At 37.5% G+C, this 19244-nt stretch overlaps 1 protein-coding gene across 1 annotated transcript in view; it reads right to left on the reverse strand.

Moving 5' to 3' along the window:
- Positions 1–19244, reverse strand: part of KPNA3 (karyopherin subunit alpha 3) — a 96259-nt gene that overhangs the window by 34144 nt on the left and 42871 nt on the right. The window contains exon 2 of the mRNA XM_015121088.3: positions 15729–15773. Within this exon, the coding sequence (XP_014976574.1) occupies positions 15729–15773 (45 nt within the window). The remainder of the gene's footprint in view (positions 1–15728; positions 15774–19244) is intronic.

A 19244-nucleotide genomic window follows, 5' to 3' on the forward strand; every position in this document is an offset into this window, starting at 1 on the left:
TTCTTGACCAAATGACAAAAGGTGTCACTATCAGTGAAGAACAAATCAACACTATGTGCCTCCTGGGGTCTGGTGTACTAATAAAACATAACTTCTGTGGTATTCCTAACATAAATAACCTGAGAAATGCCAGAAAAACCCAAGTCTGTCATTCTACCAAAAAAAAAAAAATAGCCCTATATTCTTCAAAAATGTAGTCATGAAAGATAAAGACTAAGGAAGAGTTCCAGATTGAAGGAGACTAAAGAAACATGACAACTAAATGCCATGTCTGATCTTGGCTTGGATCTTGGATTTATAAAGGACGTAACTGGGAACCATATGCAAAATCTAAATTGGTTCTATGGATTGAATGGCAGATTTTTACCTAAGTTAGTTTGACAAGTGTACTGTGCTTATAAAAACAGAAACTATCTGTTTTTATGAAATATAAGTTGTTGTATTAAGGGAATTAAAGCATGATGCTTGCAATTTAACTGGTTCAAGGAAAAAAATGTATACAAAGATAATAATGCAAATATGAAAAATGCTAGGGAACCTGGGTGCTGAGTGAAGGGTATATGATGTTTCTATACTATTCTCACAACTTTGAACTTCAAACTACAAATCTGAAATTGCATAAAATTAAAAAAAAATTACAGTTACACTCTATGGTTTGTAATATATATAGAAATGTTTAACATCTCTTGGATTTAATCCATTTAAAAAGTTTTAACAAAGTTTATTGACAAGTTAACCCCCAACCCCAAATGATTTTAACACTGATTCCGTTCTATTTTCATTCTTTGACTCTATTTTCCTCTTTTCCAGAGCTTGATCAATCAAGCTTCCAGAGGTCTTTAAGGAATCTTACTCCCTCTATTTCTCCTTTCCAAGTATTTCTGGAATAGAAGAAATACAAAGCATAAATACAACTAAAGTTTCCTACATATACAGATCTCCAATCTGGGGATAGCATTTTATCATTATATAGGATGTGTACTGTCTTTTTTGGTAGATACCCTTTATTGGGCAAGGCAACTCCTTTCTATTCCTAACTTGCTAATAACTTTTTTCTTTATAAGCCATGAATGAGTGCTTAATTTCATCAAATTGTGCTTCTTTCCATATATTGAAATGGATATTATGTTTCCACTTTTATCTGTAAATATGGTAAATTAAATGACTTTCTAATATTAAACTATCCCTGCAAGTCCTGGAAACTTTATTAGAATTTTTTTTTAAATATTCATTCCTGAAATCAATTTGTTAATATTTTATTTAGGATTTTTTTCCTCAATATTCCTAAGTGAAACTGGCTAAAAAGTATCTTTTCTCAGACTGTCTTGGTCTGTTGCTTGGGATCATGGTTTCGCTAGCTTCATAAAATGAGTTGGGAAGTGTTCCCTCTTTAACTTCTCTGAAATCATTTAATAAGGCTGGAATTATCTGTTCCTTCAATGTCTGCCAGAGTTCCACCTGTAAGACTACCTTTTCTTTTACAGGATGGTGAGAGAGGTTAAATTTTTAGCTGTATTAATTTGATTTTTTTTTTTTTTTTTTTTTTGAGAGAGAATTTTGCTCTCGTTTCCCGGGCTCGAGTGCGATGGCGCAATCTCGGCTCACCACAACCTCCACCTCCCGGGTTCAAATGATTCTCCTGCCTCAGCCTCCGAAGTAGCTGTTACAGGCATGTGCCACCACACCCGGCTAATTTTGTATTTTTAGTAGAGACAGGGTTTCTCCATGTTGGTCAGGCTGGTCTCGAACTCCTGACCTCAGGTGATCTGCCCACCTCAGCCTCTCAGAGTGCTGGGATTACAGGAGTGAGCCACCACGCCTAGCCTCTTTGATTTTTTTTTTTTTTTTTTAGAGATCTATTCAGGTTATCTTCTTGAGTCAGCTGGGTAAATTAATTTTTTCTGCTAGGAAATTGCCTACTTCACATAAGTCTCCAAATTTATTTGCATAAGTTTTCTGTTTGCTTGTTTTTTGTTTTTGAGACAGAGTCTCACTCTGTCGTCCAGGATGGAGTACAGTGGCACGATCTTGGCTCACTGCAACCTCCGCCTCACAGATTCAAGCGATTCTCCTGCCTCACAGCCTCATTAAGTAGCTGGGATTAAAGGCGAGCACCACCATGCCCGGCTCATTTTTGTATTTTTAGAAGAGACAGGGTTTCACCATGTTGTCCAGGCGGGTCTCGAACTCCTGGCCTCAAGTGATCCGCCTGCCTTGGCCTCCCAAAGTGGTGGGATTACAGGCGTGAGCCACTGCGCCTTGCCTATTTGCGTAAGTTTGCTCATACTTAAATTGTAGGTTGTCTGCAAAAATGGCAGTAATTCCCCTTCCCATATCCAGTCCCACACTGACTGTAGGCATGGTCGTGTGACTTACTTTGGCAATGGGACGTTAAGCAAACAGACTCGAAAAGTGCTTACACGTCAGGGACAGGTTCTCTTTTGCTACTTTTTTCCTGAAACCATCCTGTGAACACTGAGCCATGGAGAATGAGACTGCGTGGACAACAACCAAGTCCCAGCCAAGTTACCTGAGACCATGCTAGATCATCTAGTCACCAATCAACCCTGTGAGCTGACCAGAGACAATAAGGGAAGCCTGCAGAAAACAGCTGAACTGGCCTATGCCAGAAAACCCACTCCGCCAACCCATAAAACTGTTAGCTCAATAAAATGGCTATTGTTTTAAGGTACATAGTTTGGAGTGGTGTATTACGCAGCAAAAAACTAGCTGATGCACTCATGTTTTTAAATTTATGCTGTATTTAAATTAATATGACTTCTAAAATTCCTAGTATTTTGTTGTTGTTCCTTCTCTCTACTTGCTATAAATTTGTCTCCTGAATTACCACTTTAACTGTATTCTACAGGTTCTGACATGTAATAGTTTTCCTACTGTTCATTTTTAGGCATTCTTAGATTCCATTAAGATTTCTTTGATGCTCAATATATTCAATATATTCAGACGTACTTTAAAACATGAGGTTTTTGTAACTGTCTTATTCTAATTATATTGTGGTCAGAGAACACGTATGTACAACACACTGAAATTAGCTGACACCTGCTTTATACTAGAAGCTCCCAAACTTTCTCAGTCCACGGTGTAGGCCAAAGTACTCATTTGGGAAAAAGAAAAGAAAAACAAATAAATTGAAAGAAAAAATTATTTCACTCTTAGATAAAATAATTGGAGAAAGGAACGTAGTGTTATTTAAGTGTTTAAACTGTGGACTATCTCAAGATCTAAGTCTGTGGTGTCTGAAAGATGTCACTGTATTTCTCTCAAAATTAAAATATCCCAAAGACCCTTTCAGGTCACTGTGGAGCCCCATGTTACCTCAGCGCAGAGTTTGGAAACTATAGCTTATTCTACCATAAAACCAGTTTCCAAATACATATGTGGTTTTACACGTGTTCACTAGTTAAAATTTGTGAATTATTCAAATTTTCTATCTCTTCTTAATTGGTGTTTATTCATTACTAAGAAGACAATCTCCCACAATGATTATGTCTTTGATGAATTTCCTCTTCTAAATTTGCAAATTTTGACTTTTTATATATATATATATATATATAGAGAGAGAGAGAGAGAGAGAGAGAGAGATATTCTATTAGGCATATACTAGTTTAAAGCTATTATAGCTTCTTAATAAATTCTTTCTTTTATCAAACATTAGGTAACAACCCCTGCATGTAAATTGAAAACATCCTAACGCAGACCAAAATATCTATGGCACAAGAACCATACTTCACTTTTTTTTTTTTTTAATTTAAGATGGAGTTTTTGCTCTTGTTGCCCAGGCTGGAGTGCAATGGTGCGATCTCAGCTCACTGCAACCTACGCCTCCCGGGTTCAAGTGATTCTCCTGCCTCAGCCTCCTGAGTGCCTCCACGCCCAGCTAATTTTGTATTTTTAATAGAGATGGGGTTTCTCCATGTTGGTCAGGCTGGTCTCAAACTCCCGACCTCAGGTGATCCACCCACCTCAGCCTCCCAAAGTACTAGGATTACAGTCGTGAGCCACCGCACCCACCCCATACTTTACTCTTAACAAAAATAACTACAAGCCAAGGAAAAATAATCACTGGGCAGGTTTCTAATGGTCAGATTAATCATTAAAACCAATAACTTAAACTGTCCCTTCACTTGATACCTAGAGATTTTTACCCTCCTGAAAACTGCACTACAATAAATTCAGCATCCATAAAGGGTATACTTCTCTTTTGTCAAGTGAGAAAGAAGCTCAGGGGTTATAGGAACTTCCCTAACTTCAATACCCAACTAATCCTTAAACATACATATGGATTAGCTGGATTTCTTAAATTCCTTTAAAAATCCATTATTAATCTATTATCCATGTATGCGTGTATTTATCTAGCCCTTTTGGATCTTGTTTTCTACTAGGTTGAACCACATGAACTGTTTTGTAGGTCAAAGCAGTTAACTATGGGCAATTTCTTATAACCCAACTTAATATGTTGTTTGAGTTAGTAAGTTCTATATGTTATTAACCTGTACATAAAGTAATTCCTTTTCATTCCCAAATTCTTCTTTCCATCTTGAAAAACTGGCTTGCAATTCTATACCTAAACTTGTGGAGCAAGTTTGATGTCACTTCTTTTAAATCTTATGAAAAGGATAATTACATTACTTATCAGCCCCCTTTCAAGCTTGAAATAAGTAATTAAATCTGTTTTTATCCAATAATACCCTAATTTTAAACCCTCATCTAGTTTAGGCTTTAGTTCCTTGGGGTTTGTTTTCTTTTTTTTTTTTTAAATTTTAGAAATAGTCCAACCCTGGTTGCATCTAAATGCTTTTAACGAGGTAGGAAAACATACTCAATGAAAATTCCCCTCAATATTAACATTTATGAAATGATATTACTGCTGCATGACTACACAGATATTCACCCATAAGTTTTATAAGTTTATGGTTTGGGCACTCTGTTCAGTGTATTACACTTTGATTGAAACTAATTTTTAAAAATAACACTACTGGTTCATCAATCATGTAAGAACTGACAGTCTAATGCATGTTTCTTTTTTTCCCTGCAGGATCATTATCAAACAGCTGCTTTTTTGGATACTAACTTAGGCTTTTTTTGGTAACTGAAATTTTTATTGAGATAATTGTATATTCACACGCAGTTATAAGAAATAATATAGGCCGAGTGCAGTGGCTCACGCTTGTAATCCCAGGACTTTGGGAGGCCAAGGCAGGCGGATCACAAGGTCAGGAGATGGAGACCATCCTAGCTAACACGGTGAAACCCCATCTCTACTAAAAATACAAAAAATTAGCCCGGCGTGGTGGCATGTACCTGTAGTCCCAGCTACTCAGGAGGCTGAGGCAGGAGAATGGCGTGAACCTGGGAGGTGGACCTTGCAGTGAGCAGAGATGGCGCCACTGCACTCCAGCCTGGGCGACAGAGTGAGACTCTGTCTCAAACAAAAAAAGAAATAATATGGAAAGATCCCTTGTATGCTTTGCCCAGGTTACCCCAATGGTAACACTTTGCAAAACTATATTACAACTGGGATACTGACATTGATACAATCCACTTATTTTATTCAGACCTCATTTTACATGTATTTACGTGTGTGTGTATTATATCCCATACAATTTTATCACCTGTATAGATTCATGTTATCTACCACCAGAGTCAAGATGGTAAACAATTCCAAAAACACAAGATGCATGCCTCCTGACCTTTTATATGCAAAACCACATCCTTCTCATCTCTCTGACACCCTATATAACCCCGGCAACTACTAACCTGTCTTCCATTTCTAAAATTTTATCATTTCAAAAATGTTATGTAAATGGGATCATACGGCATATAACCTTTTTGTGACAGAATCATAGGCCCAGCATACTTCTCTGGAGATTTATATAAACTGTCGCTTGTATCAATAACTGTTGCTTATATAATTGTTCATTTTTATTGCTGAATAGTATTTTATCATATTGATATACTGTAGACATATTACAGTATGTCTATTTACCCATTAAAGGCCATCTGTGTTGTTTCTAAGTTTTGGCCATTAAAAATAAAGTTGCTATACAGACATGCATGTACAGATCTCATATGAATATAAATTTTCCTTTCCCTGGGATACACGTCCAGACTGTAAGCACTGGGTTACACAGAGGTTTCATGTTTAGACAAAAAACTGACAAACTGTTTTCCAGAGTGACTGTACCATTTTACATTTCCACCACAAACATGAGTGATCAGTTTCTCCACATCGTTGCCAGCATTTGGTGGTGTCACTATTTATTTTAGCTGTTCTGATAGATGTGTAGTTGTGGCTTTAATCTCTATTTCCCTAATAGCTAACGATGCTGAACATCTTTTCATGTGCTTATTTAATGTATGTCCTCCTTTGAATGAAATGACTCTTCACATCTTTTTAAATTAGATTGTTTTGGTTTTTCTTACTATTAAGAGAGAGAGAGAGAGAGTGTGTGTGTGTGTAAGAGTCAGAGGTCTCACTATGTTGCCCAGGCTAGAGTGCAGTGGCTGTCCATAGGCAAGATCATAGCATACTGCAGCCTCCAACTCCTGGGCTCAAGTGTTGTTTCTGCCCCAGCCTCCTGAGTAGCTGGGAATACACGTGTATGCCACTGCACCTGGCTCTTACTGCTGAGTTTTGAGAGTTCATTATACGCACTAGATACTAGTCTTTTACTGGATATGTGGTTTAACAGATATTTTCTTCCAATATCTAGCTTGTCTTTTCTATCTTTTCATATGGGCTCTCACACAGCAAAATTTTTAATTTAATCAGGTCCAATTTATCAATTGTTCTTTTATGGATTAGTCTTTTGTGGTCAAATTTAACTCTTTGCCTCTCTCCAGATCCGGAAAATTCTCTACGTTTTTTCCTAAAAGTTTTATAGTTTTGTGCTTTACATTTAAGTCTATAATCCATTTTGTATTTTTGCATAAGGTGTGAAGTTTAGGCTCAACATTTTTGAAAAAGCTATCCTTCCTTCCATTGAATTGGTTTTGTAACTTTGCTATAAATCAACTGGATGTATTTGTGCAGGCATATTTCTGTGTTATATTTTCTGTTCCATTGTCTATGTCTTTCCTTCTACCAATAACACACAGTATTGATTACTATAGCTATATACTATAACCTTTCATATTAGGTGAAGTAATTTCCTCTTTTTCTTCTTTGTTAAGTTTTAGCTATTCTAGAGACTGTGTTTTTCCATACATATTTTTAAATGTTTTGTCTACATCCACAAAATATCTTGGTTGAATTTCAATAGGATCAATTTAGGGAGATCAATTTAGGGAGCATCAATGTCATTATTATGTTGAGGCTTCCAATCCATGAACACAGTATACGTCTCTCCATTTCTTTATGTCTTGTTTCATGTCTTTCATCAGTATTTTGTAATATTCACTGTATAAATCCTGTACATGTTTGTTAATGTATATGGAAGTATTTTATTTTCTTTGAATTGTCTAAAAATTGTATTTTTTTATTTTGGTTTCTGCATGTTCAGCATACATAAATGCGACTGATTTCTTTATTCTGTGATCTTGCTAAACTCACCTGTTAGTTCCAGGAGCTTTCTGATAGATTCCTTGGGATGTTCTACACAGATAATCACATTATCTGCAAATAGGGATAGTTTTAGTTCTTCCTTTACAAACTACATACCTTTCATTTCTTTTTCTTGCCTTATACGGTAATGGCTAGAACTTCCAGCATTATACTGAGTAAGAGCAGTTATGATAGACATCATCACCTTGCTTCTGAATCTCAAGGGAAAGCATTTAGTCTTTCACCATTAAGTATGATGTTAGCTGTGAGGTTTTTGTGGTGCTCTTTATCAAGATGAGGCAATTCCTTTCTATTCCTTTTACCAGAAATGAGTAACTGATATGATCGTATTTTTCTTCTCTGGCTTGTTGATATGGGGGAATTTAGAGTATTTTTAAAAATATATTTCAAACAATTAACTAAAACGAGTACTAGATCTTATCAACCAAGTGGGGCACTTGGGTGGATTTTTTCTTTATGTAGGATCTTAAACCTGCCTCACCTCCAAATCTAACGAAAATAAGGGACTTGGCCGGGCGCAGTGGCTCACGCCTGTAATCCCAGCACTTTGGGAGGCCGAGGCGGGCAGACCACAATGTCAGGAAATCAAGACCATCCTGGCTGACACGGTGAAACCCCGTCTCTACTAAAAATACAAAAAAATTAGCTGGGTGTGGTGGCGGGTGCCTGTAGTCCGAGCTACTCAAGAGGCTGAGGCAGGAGAATGGCGTGAACCTGGGAGGTGGAGCTTGCAGTGAGCCGAGATCCCGCCACTGCACTCCAGCCTGGGCAACAGCATGAGACTCCGTCTCAAAAAAAAAAAAAAAAAAAAGTTTAATATAATGTGCCGAAAGTTGAAAATACAAGTAACAGGTTTTGAGCTTATTCTCAACCCACGAAGCATTATTCAACCAACACACATGTATTTTGAGAGGCATTATAGCATAATGGTTAAGAGCTCTGCCATTTATTAGCTTGTGACTATGCAAGTTACTTAATTCCTACATAACTCTGTCTACAATGTGATTAAAAAAAAAAAAAGGAGGTACAGATGTGTTTAAGTGTTGATGCATAAAAGCCTCACTAAATTGGGAAGAAAGAGAACGAGGTAAGAGAAAAAACAATTCACACAAAAGGAGTCAGAGGCCAGGTAAACAGAACATATTAATAAACAGATGTCATCTGTCATCCTCAATTTTGATAGATCAATACCTGTTATTTGAAGTGTGATCCTTACACTGGTTAATAATTCTCAAACTATTTGTTACAGTTCTGCTACAAGATAAGGGAGCTTTTACCTTCAGGGTGATAAGCGTCTAAAGTAACCAAAAAAGGTTGGGAGGGGAGCTTGTGCCAGAATGTAAATCAATTGTGAAACTAAGCACACTGTTTAGTTCAGTTATTTAGACAGAAAGACCTACTTTAAACACATTATTTTTTAAAAGTTGACAAAAATTCTATATATTTATTGAGTAAAACATGATGCTTTGAAGTATGTATATGCTGTGGAATGGCTATGAGTTAATAAACACAGCTGAGTGCGGTGGCTCATGTCTGTAATTCCAGAACTTTGGGAAGTTAAGGCGGGCAGATTGTTTGAGCTCAGGAGTTTAAGACCAGCCTGGGCACATGGCAAAACCCCATCTCTACCAAAAATACAAAAAATTAGCTGAGCATAGTGTTGAGCACCTGTGGTCCCAGCTACCCAGATACTTTGATCAGTATCTCCCCAAATCCCTGTGCCTCCCACCCCTGGCCCCAGCCCCTGGTAACCACCATCCTACTCTCTACTTCTATGAGTCTAGCTTTTTTTAGACTCTATGTGTAAGTGAGAGCATGTGATATTTGCCTTGTTTGCCTGACCTATTTCTGGTAATGTAATGTCCTCCAAGTTCGTCCATGTTGTTGTAAAAGAAGGGTTTCTTTCTTTTAAAGGCTGAAAAGTATTCCACTATGTACATATATCACATTTTCTTTTTCTGTTTGTCTACTGGTGGACATTTAGGTTGATTCCTTATCTTGGGTATTGTGATACAATAAACATGGTAGTGCAGATATCTCTTCAACATACAGGTTTCATTTTTCCTTTGGATATATACACAGTAGTGGGACTGCTTTATCACAAGGTAGTTCTATTTTTAGGAACTTTCCCATACTGCTTTTCTATAATGGCTGTACTAACTTACATTCTGACCAAGAGTGTACAAGAGTTTCCTTTTCTCTACATCCTCACCAGCATGTGTTATCTTTCATCTTTTTGATAACGGTTATCAACAGGTGTGAAGATGAAATCTCACAGTAGTTTTAATTTTATTTCTCTGATTATTAGTAATGTTGAACAATTTTTAGTATACCTATTAGCCATTTCTATGTTTTGAGAATGTTTATTCTGGTCTTTTGCCCTTTTTTTTGAGATGGAGTCTTGCTCTGTCGCCCAGGCTGGAGTGCAGTGGCGTGATCTTGGCTCACTGCAGCCTCCGCCTCCCAGGTTCAAGCAATTCTCCTGCCTCAGCCTCCTGAGTAACTGGGACTAGTCAAGTGCCACCACACCTGGCTAGTTTTTTGTATTTTTGGTAAAGATGGGGTTTCACCGTGTTAGCCAGGATGGTCTCAATTTCCTGACATTGTGATCCGCCTGCCTTGGCCTCCCATGCCCAACCTTTGCCCATTTTTTCATTGGTTAGTCTTCCTGCTATTGAGTTGAATTCCTTATATAATATTAACCCCTTATCAGATGTATGGTTTGCAAATATTTTCTATAGGTTCTCTCTTTATTAATAGTCTCTTTTGCTGTGCAGAACCTTTTAAATTTGATATAACTGCATCTGTCTGCTTTTGTTTTGTTGTCTGTGTTTTTGGGGTCATATTCAGGAAAACATTGCCCAGACCAATATTATGGAGATTTTCCCCGTGTTTTCTTCTAGTAGTTTTACAGTTTCACATCTTATGTTTACATTTTAATCTATTTTGAGTTGATTTTTCTGTATGGTGTGAAATAAGGGCCTGGTCTCATTCTTCTGCATGTAGATAGCCAGTTTTCCCAAGATCATTTATTGAAAAGACTGTCCTTTCCTGTTGCATGTTCTTGGCACCTTTGTCAAAAATCAACCAACTACAAATGTGTGCATTTATTTCTGGGCTCTCTGTTCTGTTCCACTGTTGTGTGTGTGTGTGTTTTTATGTCACTATCATGCTGTTTTGATTACTATAGCTTTGCAGTAGATTTTCATATCAGTGTGATGCTTTGGGTTCATTAAGATTGCTTTGGCTATTTGGGGTCTTCTGTGGTTTCATACAAATTTTAGAGGTATTTTTTTCTATTTCTGTGAAAAAATGACATTAGAGGTTGATAGAGATCATACTGAATCTGTACCTCGCTTTGGGTAGTACTGATATTTTAATAATACGAATTCTTCCAAATCCATGAACATGGGATATCTTTCCATTTACTTCTGTCAGAAGGACTCTCTTGAAGGAAGCAGTGCCTTCTTTTACATTTTGGCACAAGCTCCCTAACTTGTCACAGAGATCAGGACTTTTGAGTAGCACAGCCTATATCTAAAGTATTTGTCTTAAAACTTCAGGCTAGGTGCGGCGCCTCACGCCTGTAATCCCAGTACTTTGGGAGGCCGAGGCGGGTGGATCACGAGGTCAGGAGATCGAGACCATTCTGGCTGACATGGTGAAACCCCGTCTCTACTGAAAAATACAAAAAAAAAAAATTAGCCGGGCATGGTGGTGGGCAAGTGTAGTCCCAGCTACTCGGGAGGCTGAGGCAGGAGAATGGCGTGAACCCAGGAGGCAGAGTTTGCAGTGAGCCGAGATTGTGCCACTGCATTCCAGCCTAGGTGACAGAGCAAGACTCCGTCTCAAAAAAAAAACAACAAAAAAACTTCAATACATGACTTAAATATAAGTGCATATTTTTAGAGATCATAATTAAATTTAATTCTTGAATATTAGCACTTAATGAGTATCAACTACACAGACACAATTTGATTAGGCATTTTGAGATGGGTTAAGGAAGAGACTTAGGAGTTATTTGGGAGGCTGGGGTGGAGGGATGTAGATGGATAGTGAATGTGGTTATTACCTGCACTTTGGAAGTTTACAATCTAAGGGAAAATGAAATATTCAAATATCCTTGGAGTAAAATGAGTTATAATTGACGATGATATCCTCTAGTTCAATTTCTCAATGAAACTCTGGGGACTAGCTCTCTTTTGTTTTCAAGAATCTCAATGTCACTAAATAAAAACAATGTGATTCTCTCCTCAATGGAGCAAGAGAGAGAGCAAGGCCTGGAATCAGGGACAGATACTCTGACCATAAAGAGTGGAGGAATCTTCTCTTGAAGAGCTCTCCACATCTCTGTAAAATCACATCAAAATCAACTAAGTTTTGTCTGAATAAACTTTAGGCGTTGTTTCAGGAAAAGTTTGCTTTCTACTGCTTTCTTGGGGAATTATTAAATTTGAAATAAGAAATTGCTTGAGATTTCTTTAGTTAATTTCATTTTTGGTCCTACTACAAGTATTTTCAGAAATGGAACCATAGTAACTGGAAAGGAAATAATGTTATCCAGAAAACAAGAAAGGGCACAAGCTCTAAGGCAACTAAGTTGTCTTAAAACTTCAGGCCGGGTGCAGTGGCTCACGCCTTAGTTGCTCTAAGGCAACTAAGGTGAATATTTAAAAAGATACGCTGTGATAAGCAGGAATTTTCAGTTCTATAAATTAGAGAAGGCGGCACAACAACAGGAGGATCAAGTAACCAAATATAAATATAAATTAGTAGCACAGATTTATAAGCACATTAGAGGGGCTAAAATGATTAAACTAGAGGAGGCTTCTGAATATTAGAACTAATACAAAAGTTTTAAAGTGGAATTGCAAGCACAAAAAGTTAAGGAAAAGTAAGGGCCCGTATCTGGGGGCAGACGGTATAATGTTAACAGATGGCAATAAATACTAATTGCTTAATTCCAATTTTACTTCTATTGCATCTATTAAAGTTATCTTCATTCAGTGAATGAAAATCCAGACAAAAAAAGGACACACACTATTCTACCTATATAAAGTTCTAAATATGCAAAAAAATCTGTTAGAAATCAGAATAATGGTTACCTTTGGGGATAACTAATGCCTAGAAAGAGGCCCTGGGGTATTCTCTTTTTTGATCCAGGAGCTGGTGGTTACACACATGTGTTCACATTATAAATATTCATCAAGCTGGATACTTACAATGTGTGGACTTTTTGTATGTATGTTGTATGTCAACAAAATGTGAAAAAGAAAAAAAGTTTAAAGTGTTAAGACTGGGAAAAACTCACCTTACTTTATTAAGCTAAAGCTTAACTCATCTCTCTGGTCTAAATGACCCAAAGATCTGAAAGAACTTGCAAATATGATTACCAAGGTATTGTTGTGTTCATAAAGGAGTTGACAGGGAACTGGAATTAGCAAGTATTTTTTAAGCTTATGTTAATGTTTATTAATATACAAAATGATCGATGATTACATTAATAGATAATAGACATAAAATAATTCTGTCTCTATCATATTAGCTTTTAATCCATTGATGAATGAAATAAAACAATGATCTTCCTTGTTAATTTTCTAATTTTGGAGCTACTGGGCTAATTACATAGAAAATATTCTACTGAACTTTTTGAAATTTAGTAAGTACATAATACAACTCTTAGTATTTTCAAAATTTAATTTTAAAAAGGGGATGGGGAAAGGGTACAGGAGAATGGATGTCAGGAACTATATACTATACCAATAAGCATGACACTGATTGGCAAAAATTCAAAATATGGTTATTTATTAAACATTTAGAAAAAATAAGCTAATTCTAATTTATCCTACAGGTTTCAGCTTAAATGTTATTTCTTCAGACAAATCACCTTTGAATGTCCAATTTTTAAAAAACCTCACTCTGTTAACTTTCATGGCTATTTTTCCTCCATGGCATCATTCAGAATTTGTAAGGATATATTTGGTTATGTGATTATTTATCTAGTGTTCATCTCCATGAGACAATTGCTCAAATGGTAATGCTTGGTTGAATAACTAAACGCATTTCTGATGAAGACCTTATAAATGTAGTTAAAATGGGCTTCTGGCAAAACTGTTTTAAAACTTTACAGATTTGAAGAGCTACCTAGCCAGTGTATGAAGCAAAGCATGTATTTAAAATAATTATTAAATAATAAATGCACAAGTCTATTTCTAGTGACTCTAAGAGAATGTGTACTTTCAGAATCAAGACCTCCTTCCTTCTCCCTACAACTGAAAAGTTTCAAGATGGTAATTTTTTTTTATTTGATTTTTTTTTTTTTTTTTGAGACAGAGTCTTGCTCTGTCACCTAGGCTGGAGTGCAGTAGCACGATCTTGGCTCACTGCAGCCTCTGCCTCCAAGGTTCAAGCAATTCTTCAGCCTCAGCCTCCTGAGTAGCTGTAACTATAGGTGCATGCCACCACACCCAACTAATTTTTGTATTTTTAGTAGAGATAGGGATTCACCACGTTGGCCAGGCTGGTCTTGAACTCTTGACCTCAGGTGATCTGTCTGCCTCAGCCTCCCAAAGTGTTGGAATGATGGCGTGAACCACCGCACCCAGCCCAAGATGGTAATTTAATATAGGAAGGAGTTTTAGGAGTGAATTAGATGAGGAAAAGTCTAACCTAAGACAAAAATCAAAGATGTGAAATAAGTTTTTAATTTATTTTTTAAAAGATATGTGTATAGGCCAGGTGCAGTGGCTCACGCCTGTAATCCCAGCACTTTGGGAGGCTGAGGCGGGCAGATCACGAGGTCAGGAGATCGAGACCATTCTGGCTAATATGGTGAAACCCAGTCTTTACTAAAAATACAACAAATTAGCTGGACAAGGTGGCAGGTGCCTGTAGTCCCAGCTACTCGGGAGGCTGAGGCAGGAGAACGGCATGAATTGGGAGGCAGAGGTTGCAGTGAGCCAAGATTGCACCACTGCACTTCAGCCTGGCCAACAAAGCAAGACCCTGCCTCAAAAAAAAAAAAAAGATACGTGTATAGAAAGAGAATTCACTATTATTTTCTTGATTAGCAATTTAAATATGTTTCAAATAAAATGTGTTCACATGAATACAAAATTTGGGCCAGGCATGATAGTTCATGCCTGTAATCCCAGGAGAAGGAGAATTGTTTGAGTCCAGGAATTCAAGGTCAGCCTAGGCAACACAGTGAGACCTAGTCGCTACAAAAAATAAACAAAATTAGCTGGGTGTGGTGGTGTGCCTTTATTCATAGATACTCAGCCGGCTGAGGTGCGAGGACCACTTGAACCTGGGAGGTCAAGCTCGCAGTGAGCCAAGATCACACCACTTCACTCCAACCTGCACAGAGTGAAACGCTGTCTCAAAAAAAGAAAAAGATCTCCTGACCTCGTGATCCGCCCGTCTTGGCCTCCCAAAGTGCTGGGATTACAGGCTTGAGCCACCGCGCCCGGCCACGGTGAAACCCCATCTCTACTAAAAAAAATACAAAAATCTAGCCGGGCGAGGTGGCGGGCGCCTGTAGTCCCAGCTACTCGGGAGGCTGAGGCAGGAGAATGGCGTGAACCCGGGAGGCGGAGCTTGCAGTGAGCTGAGATCCGGCCACTGCACTCCAGCCTGGGCGACAGAGCGAGACTCCGTCTCAAAAAAAAAAAAAAAAAGAAAAAGAAAAAGAAAAAAGAAAACACAATCTGATGAAGGTAACTCTAAGATCCTCCAAAAGTAATGGAAGAAAATATAATAAATTTTAATAACAGTTGCTTTCAGTTACGAAAATACAAGGTTTTTCTACTTTTATTTATTTATCTAAAGCATCTTAAACAAGTATGTATAACTTTTACACAGGGAAAGGGAGATGAAGCCTACAGAAAGAGGATGTCAAAGAAAAAGTATCTAACTTCATCAGATGTTATGAAATTTCAGTGATCGTAAAGTGCTTCACACAGGGCTTACTACCCTCAGTAAATGAAAGTTATTACAAATAAGTACCATGATAAAGTATCCAGTGATGTGTGATTTTAGGGATGACCACGAATTTGCCACAGTATTTTCATTATTCAAGATACACAGAATTTTAACATCAGAAAAATCTAATTACTTTTATTTAAATGTAAATCAACCTTACCTTCCGCAGTTCCACTGTCACTTCATTTCTATGTCTTCGCATTGTCTAGAAAAGAAAAAGATTACAGATGTATCAAAATATGGATACTGCTAGTATATAAAGATCTCAACTGGGCGCAGTGGCTCACGCCTATAATCCTAGCACTCTGGGAGGCCAAGGCGGGCAAATCACTTGAGGTCAGGAGTTCAAAACCAGCCTGGCCAACAAGCTAAAACCCAGTCTCTACTAAAAACACAAAAAAATGAGACACCTGTAATCCCAGCTACTTGGGAGGCTGAGGCAGGAGAATTGCTTGAACCTGGGAGGCAGAGGTTGCAGCAAGCCAAGGTGGCGCCAGTGCACTCCAGGCCTGGGAGACAGAGCAAGACTGCATCTCCCCCTCCCCAAAAAAAAAAAAAAAACTCAAGATATTTGAGTTAGAAGTAATTTAATCTTGGCTGGGTGCAGTGGCTCACACCTGTAATCCCAGCACCTTAGGAGGCTGGAGGATCACTTGGGGCCAGGAGTTCGAGACCAGGGCCAACATGGCAAAACCCCATCTCTACTAAAAATATCAAAATTAGCTGGGTGCAGTAGCATGCCCCTGTAGTCCCAGCTACTCCTGAAGGCTGAAGCTCAAGAATCGCTTGAACTTGGGAGACAGAGGTTGAAGTAAGCTGAGATCATGCCACTGCACTTTAGCTTGGGTGACAGAGCAAGACACTGTCTCAAAAAATAAATAAATAAGAAAGAAAGAAGAAATGTATAATATCTCAATGACTAACACATCTTATACTTTAAATGATGAGCTACAATTTGTTAAAAAGCCAAATTCTGTATTTTACTGGATATCTATCTGTTGGTTAATTTTGTAGAAGGTGGGACTTGGCTGCCTAGGACCCATTTTCCTGCCCTAATTGTACCCAGTCATCTTTGGGGAATTATATCCTTCCCATCCTGAAGTCTTAATGAGACCTAAGTGGCTCACTCTTTCCTAGCTTAAATAGGTCACAAGACTCAACTACACTAACAGAATTATCTCTTCTATAACTCTGAATCTTAAGGAGAAAGGGAAAAAAAGGCACATTAAATTCCAAAGGAAGAATTTTGGACAAGGTAGTAAATAATGCCTGTATCCCTGACTTGCTCAATTCCCAGTTCTTCCATTTCTCTACGCACCTTATGAACTACCTTACATTCTTCCAGTAAACTATGGTTTTGCTTAAGTCAGCCATAGATGGTTTCTGATGCCTTCAATCAATGAATTGTATCTCTAATGATTCATATTTTTAAAAAGTAAATTCATTGGCATGGCCTTAAAAACATGAAAATAAAAATAAGTTTGAGATAGATGTTTTGTATCAAAAGGTAAGATATCCTTCTGAGTTTATTAAGAGGCATGCCTTATGGGGAAACACTGAAATAATATATATCTCCCCTCTAACATACTTACTGGGGAAAATCCCACCCCTGATATTCAACGTGGGTTCTTTTCTATTTCCCTAAGTGTCAGCTGGTCTGAGAAAGGGTAAGAGTACGAGAGAGAAATTTTAAAGCTGGGTGTCCGGGAGAGACATCACATGTCAGCAGGTTCTGTGATGCCCCCTGAGCCGTAAAACCAGCAAGTTTTTATTAGCGATTTTCAAAAGGGGAGGGAGTGCACGAATAGGGTGTGGATCACAGAGATCACATGCTTCACAAGGTAATAACAAAATATCACAAAGCAAATGGAGGCAGGGTGAGATCACAGGATTACAGGACCACAGGACGGGGCAAAATTAAAATTGCTAATGAAGATTCAGGCATACATTGTCATTGATAACATCTTATCAGGAGACAGGGTTTGACAGCAGACAACCAGTCTGACCAAAATTTATTAGGCGGGAATTTCCTCATCCTAATAAGCCTGGGAACACTTCAGGAGACTGGGGCTTATTTCATCCCTTTGTCTTCAACCGTACAAGACAGCCAGCCCCCAAAGCGGCCATTTTAGAGGCCTACTCTCAGGGGCGCATTCTCTTTCTCAGGGATGTTCCTTGCTGAGAAAAAGAATTCAGCGATATTTCTCCTATTTGTTTTTGAAAGAAGAGAAATACGGCTGTGTTCTGCCCAGCTCACCAGCAGTCAGAATTTAAGGTTATCTCCCTTGTTCCCTGAACATTGCTGTTATCCTGTTCTTTTTTCAAGGTGCCCAGATATCATATTGTTCAAAGACACATGCTCTACAAACAATTTGTGCAGTTAACACAATCATCACAGGGTCCTGAGGCAACATTCACCCTCCTCAGCTTACTAAAATGATGGGATTAAGAGATTAAAGTAAAGACAGGCATAGGAAATCACAAGGGTATTGATTGGGGAAGTGATAAGTGTCCATGAAATCTTCACAATTTATGTTCAGAGATTGCAGTAAAGACAGGTGTAAGATATTATAAAAGTATTAATTTGGGGAACTAATAAATGTCCATGAAATCGTCACAATTTATGTTCTTCGGCCACGGCTTCAGCCAGTCCTCTGTTCAGGGTCCCTGACTTCCCACAACACACACTGATATAACGGATTCTTTTATTATACATATAAGCATGGTTACATCCTTACATTCTTGGAATAAAGGCTATATGGTTACGGTATATTATTCTTTTAATATACTGCCAGATTCAGTACGCTATATTTTATTTAATAATTCTTGTGATATCTCTTTCTAAAACCACAGTGATCTTCTTAAGGAAAAAAATCTCATAAAATTCAAATTATAAAGTTTGCTAAGTATACTGAAATAATCTAGATATAAACTTACAGTTAAATAGAGACATATATTAAATATAAACAAAACTGCCAAACAAAATTCAAATTAGTCATATTCATTTCATGTGATGGAATGATACACTGATAAAAACTATTATGCCTGATAAGGTTCAACACTAGAAAGAGCGTTGAATTTAATTCTATACTTAGTATGTTTCTATATTGTGACTTTAGTACTATTAATAGAGAGAATGTCTTATGCATAAATTCATAAAAATGACAACAAATGTCGAACAATCTTCAAATACCAACATTAATGAAGTGTTATTTGATAACTCTGTAAGCTATCTTTATTCACTGGAAGATTAGAACTCTACCACTGTTAAAAATTTTACCTAAATGAATATTTACTCCAATTGTTCCTATAACTGAAAAGAAAAATATTTTCATTGCAATATTTGCAACACTTATTTATGAATTATTGTAAGATGATACATAACAAAAAGACCCAGGTAGCATATCTGCTCCAAAATATGATTTTCTGCTCTACCATCTTAATTCACACTCAGGTATTTCTGTATAGAAAGAATTGGTGAGTTAAATTCTGAAGAACCACACTAAATTAGGAAACCACACTTAAGTGGTGATTAATTTAACATTTTAAATACACCTAAACAGGAGTTAGCTCCCAGGTAATAAGTGCTTCGAAAATGAACATCTCAATTTATAGACACTGGTTTGATAATCTACATAAGGAAAGTTGGAAATAGATTTTTACGGCTAACGTAGAA

This window comes from Macaca mulatta, chromosome 17, assembly GCF_049350105.2.
Source record: "Macaca mulatta isolate MMU2019108-1 chromosome 17, T2T-MMU8v2.0, whole genome shotgun sequence".
NCBI lineage: Eukaryota > Metazoa > Chordata > Mammalia > Primates > Cercopithecidae > Macaca > Macaca mulatta.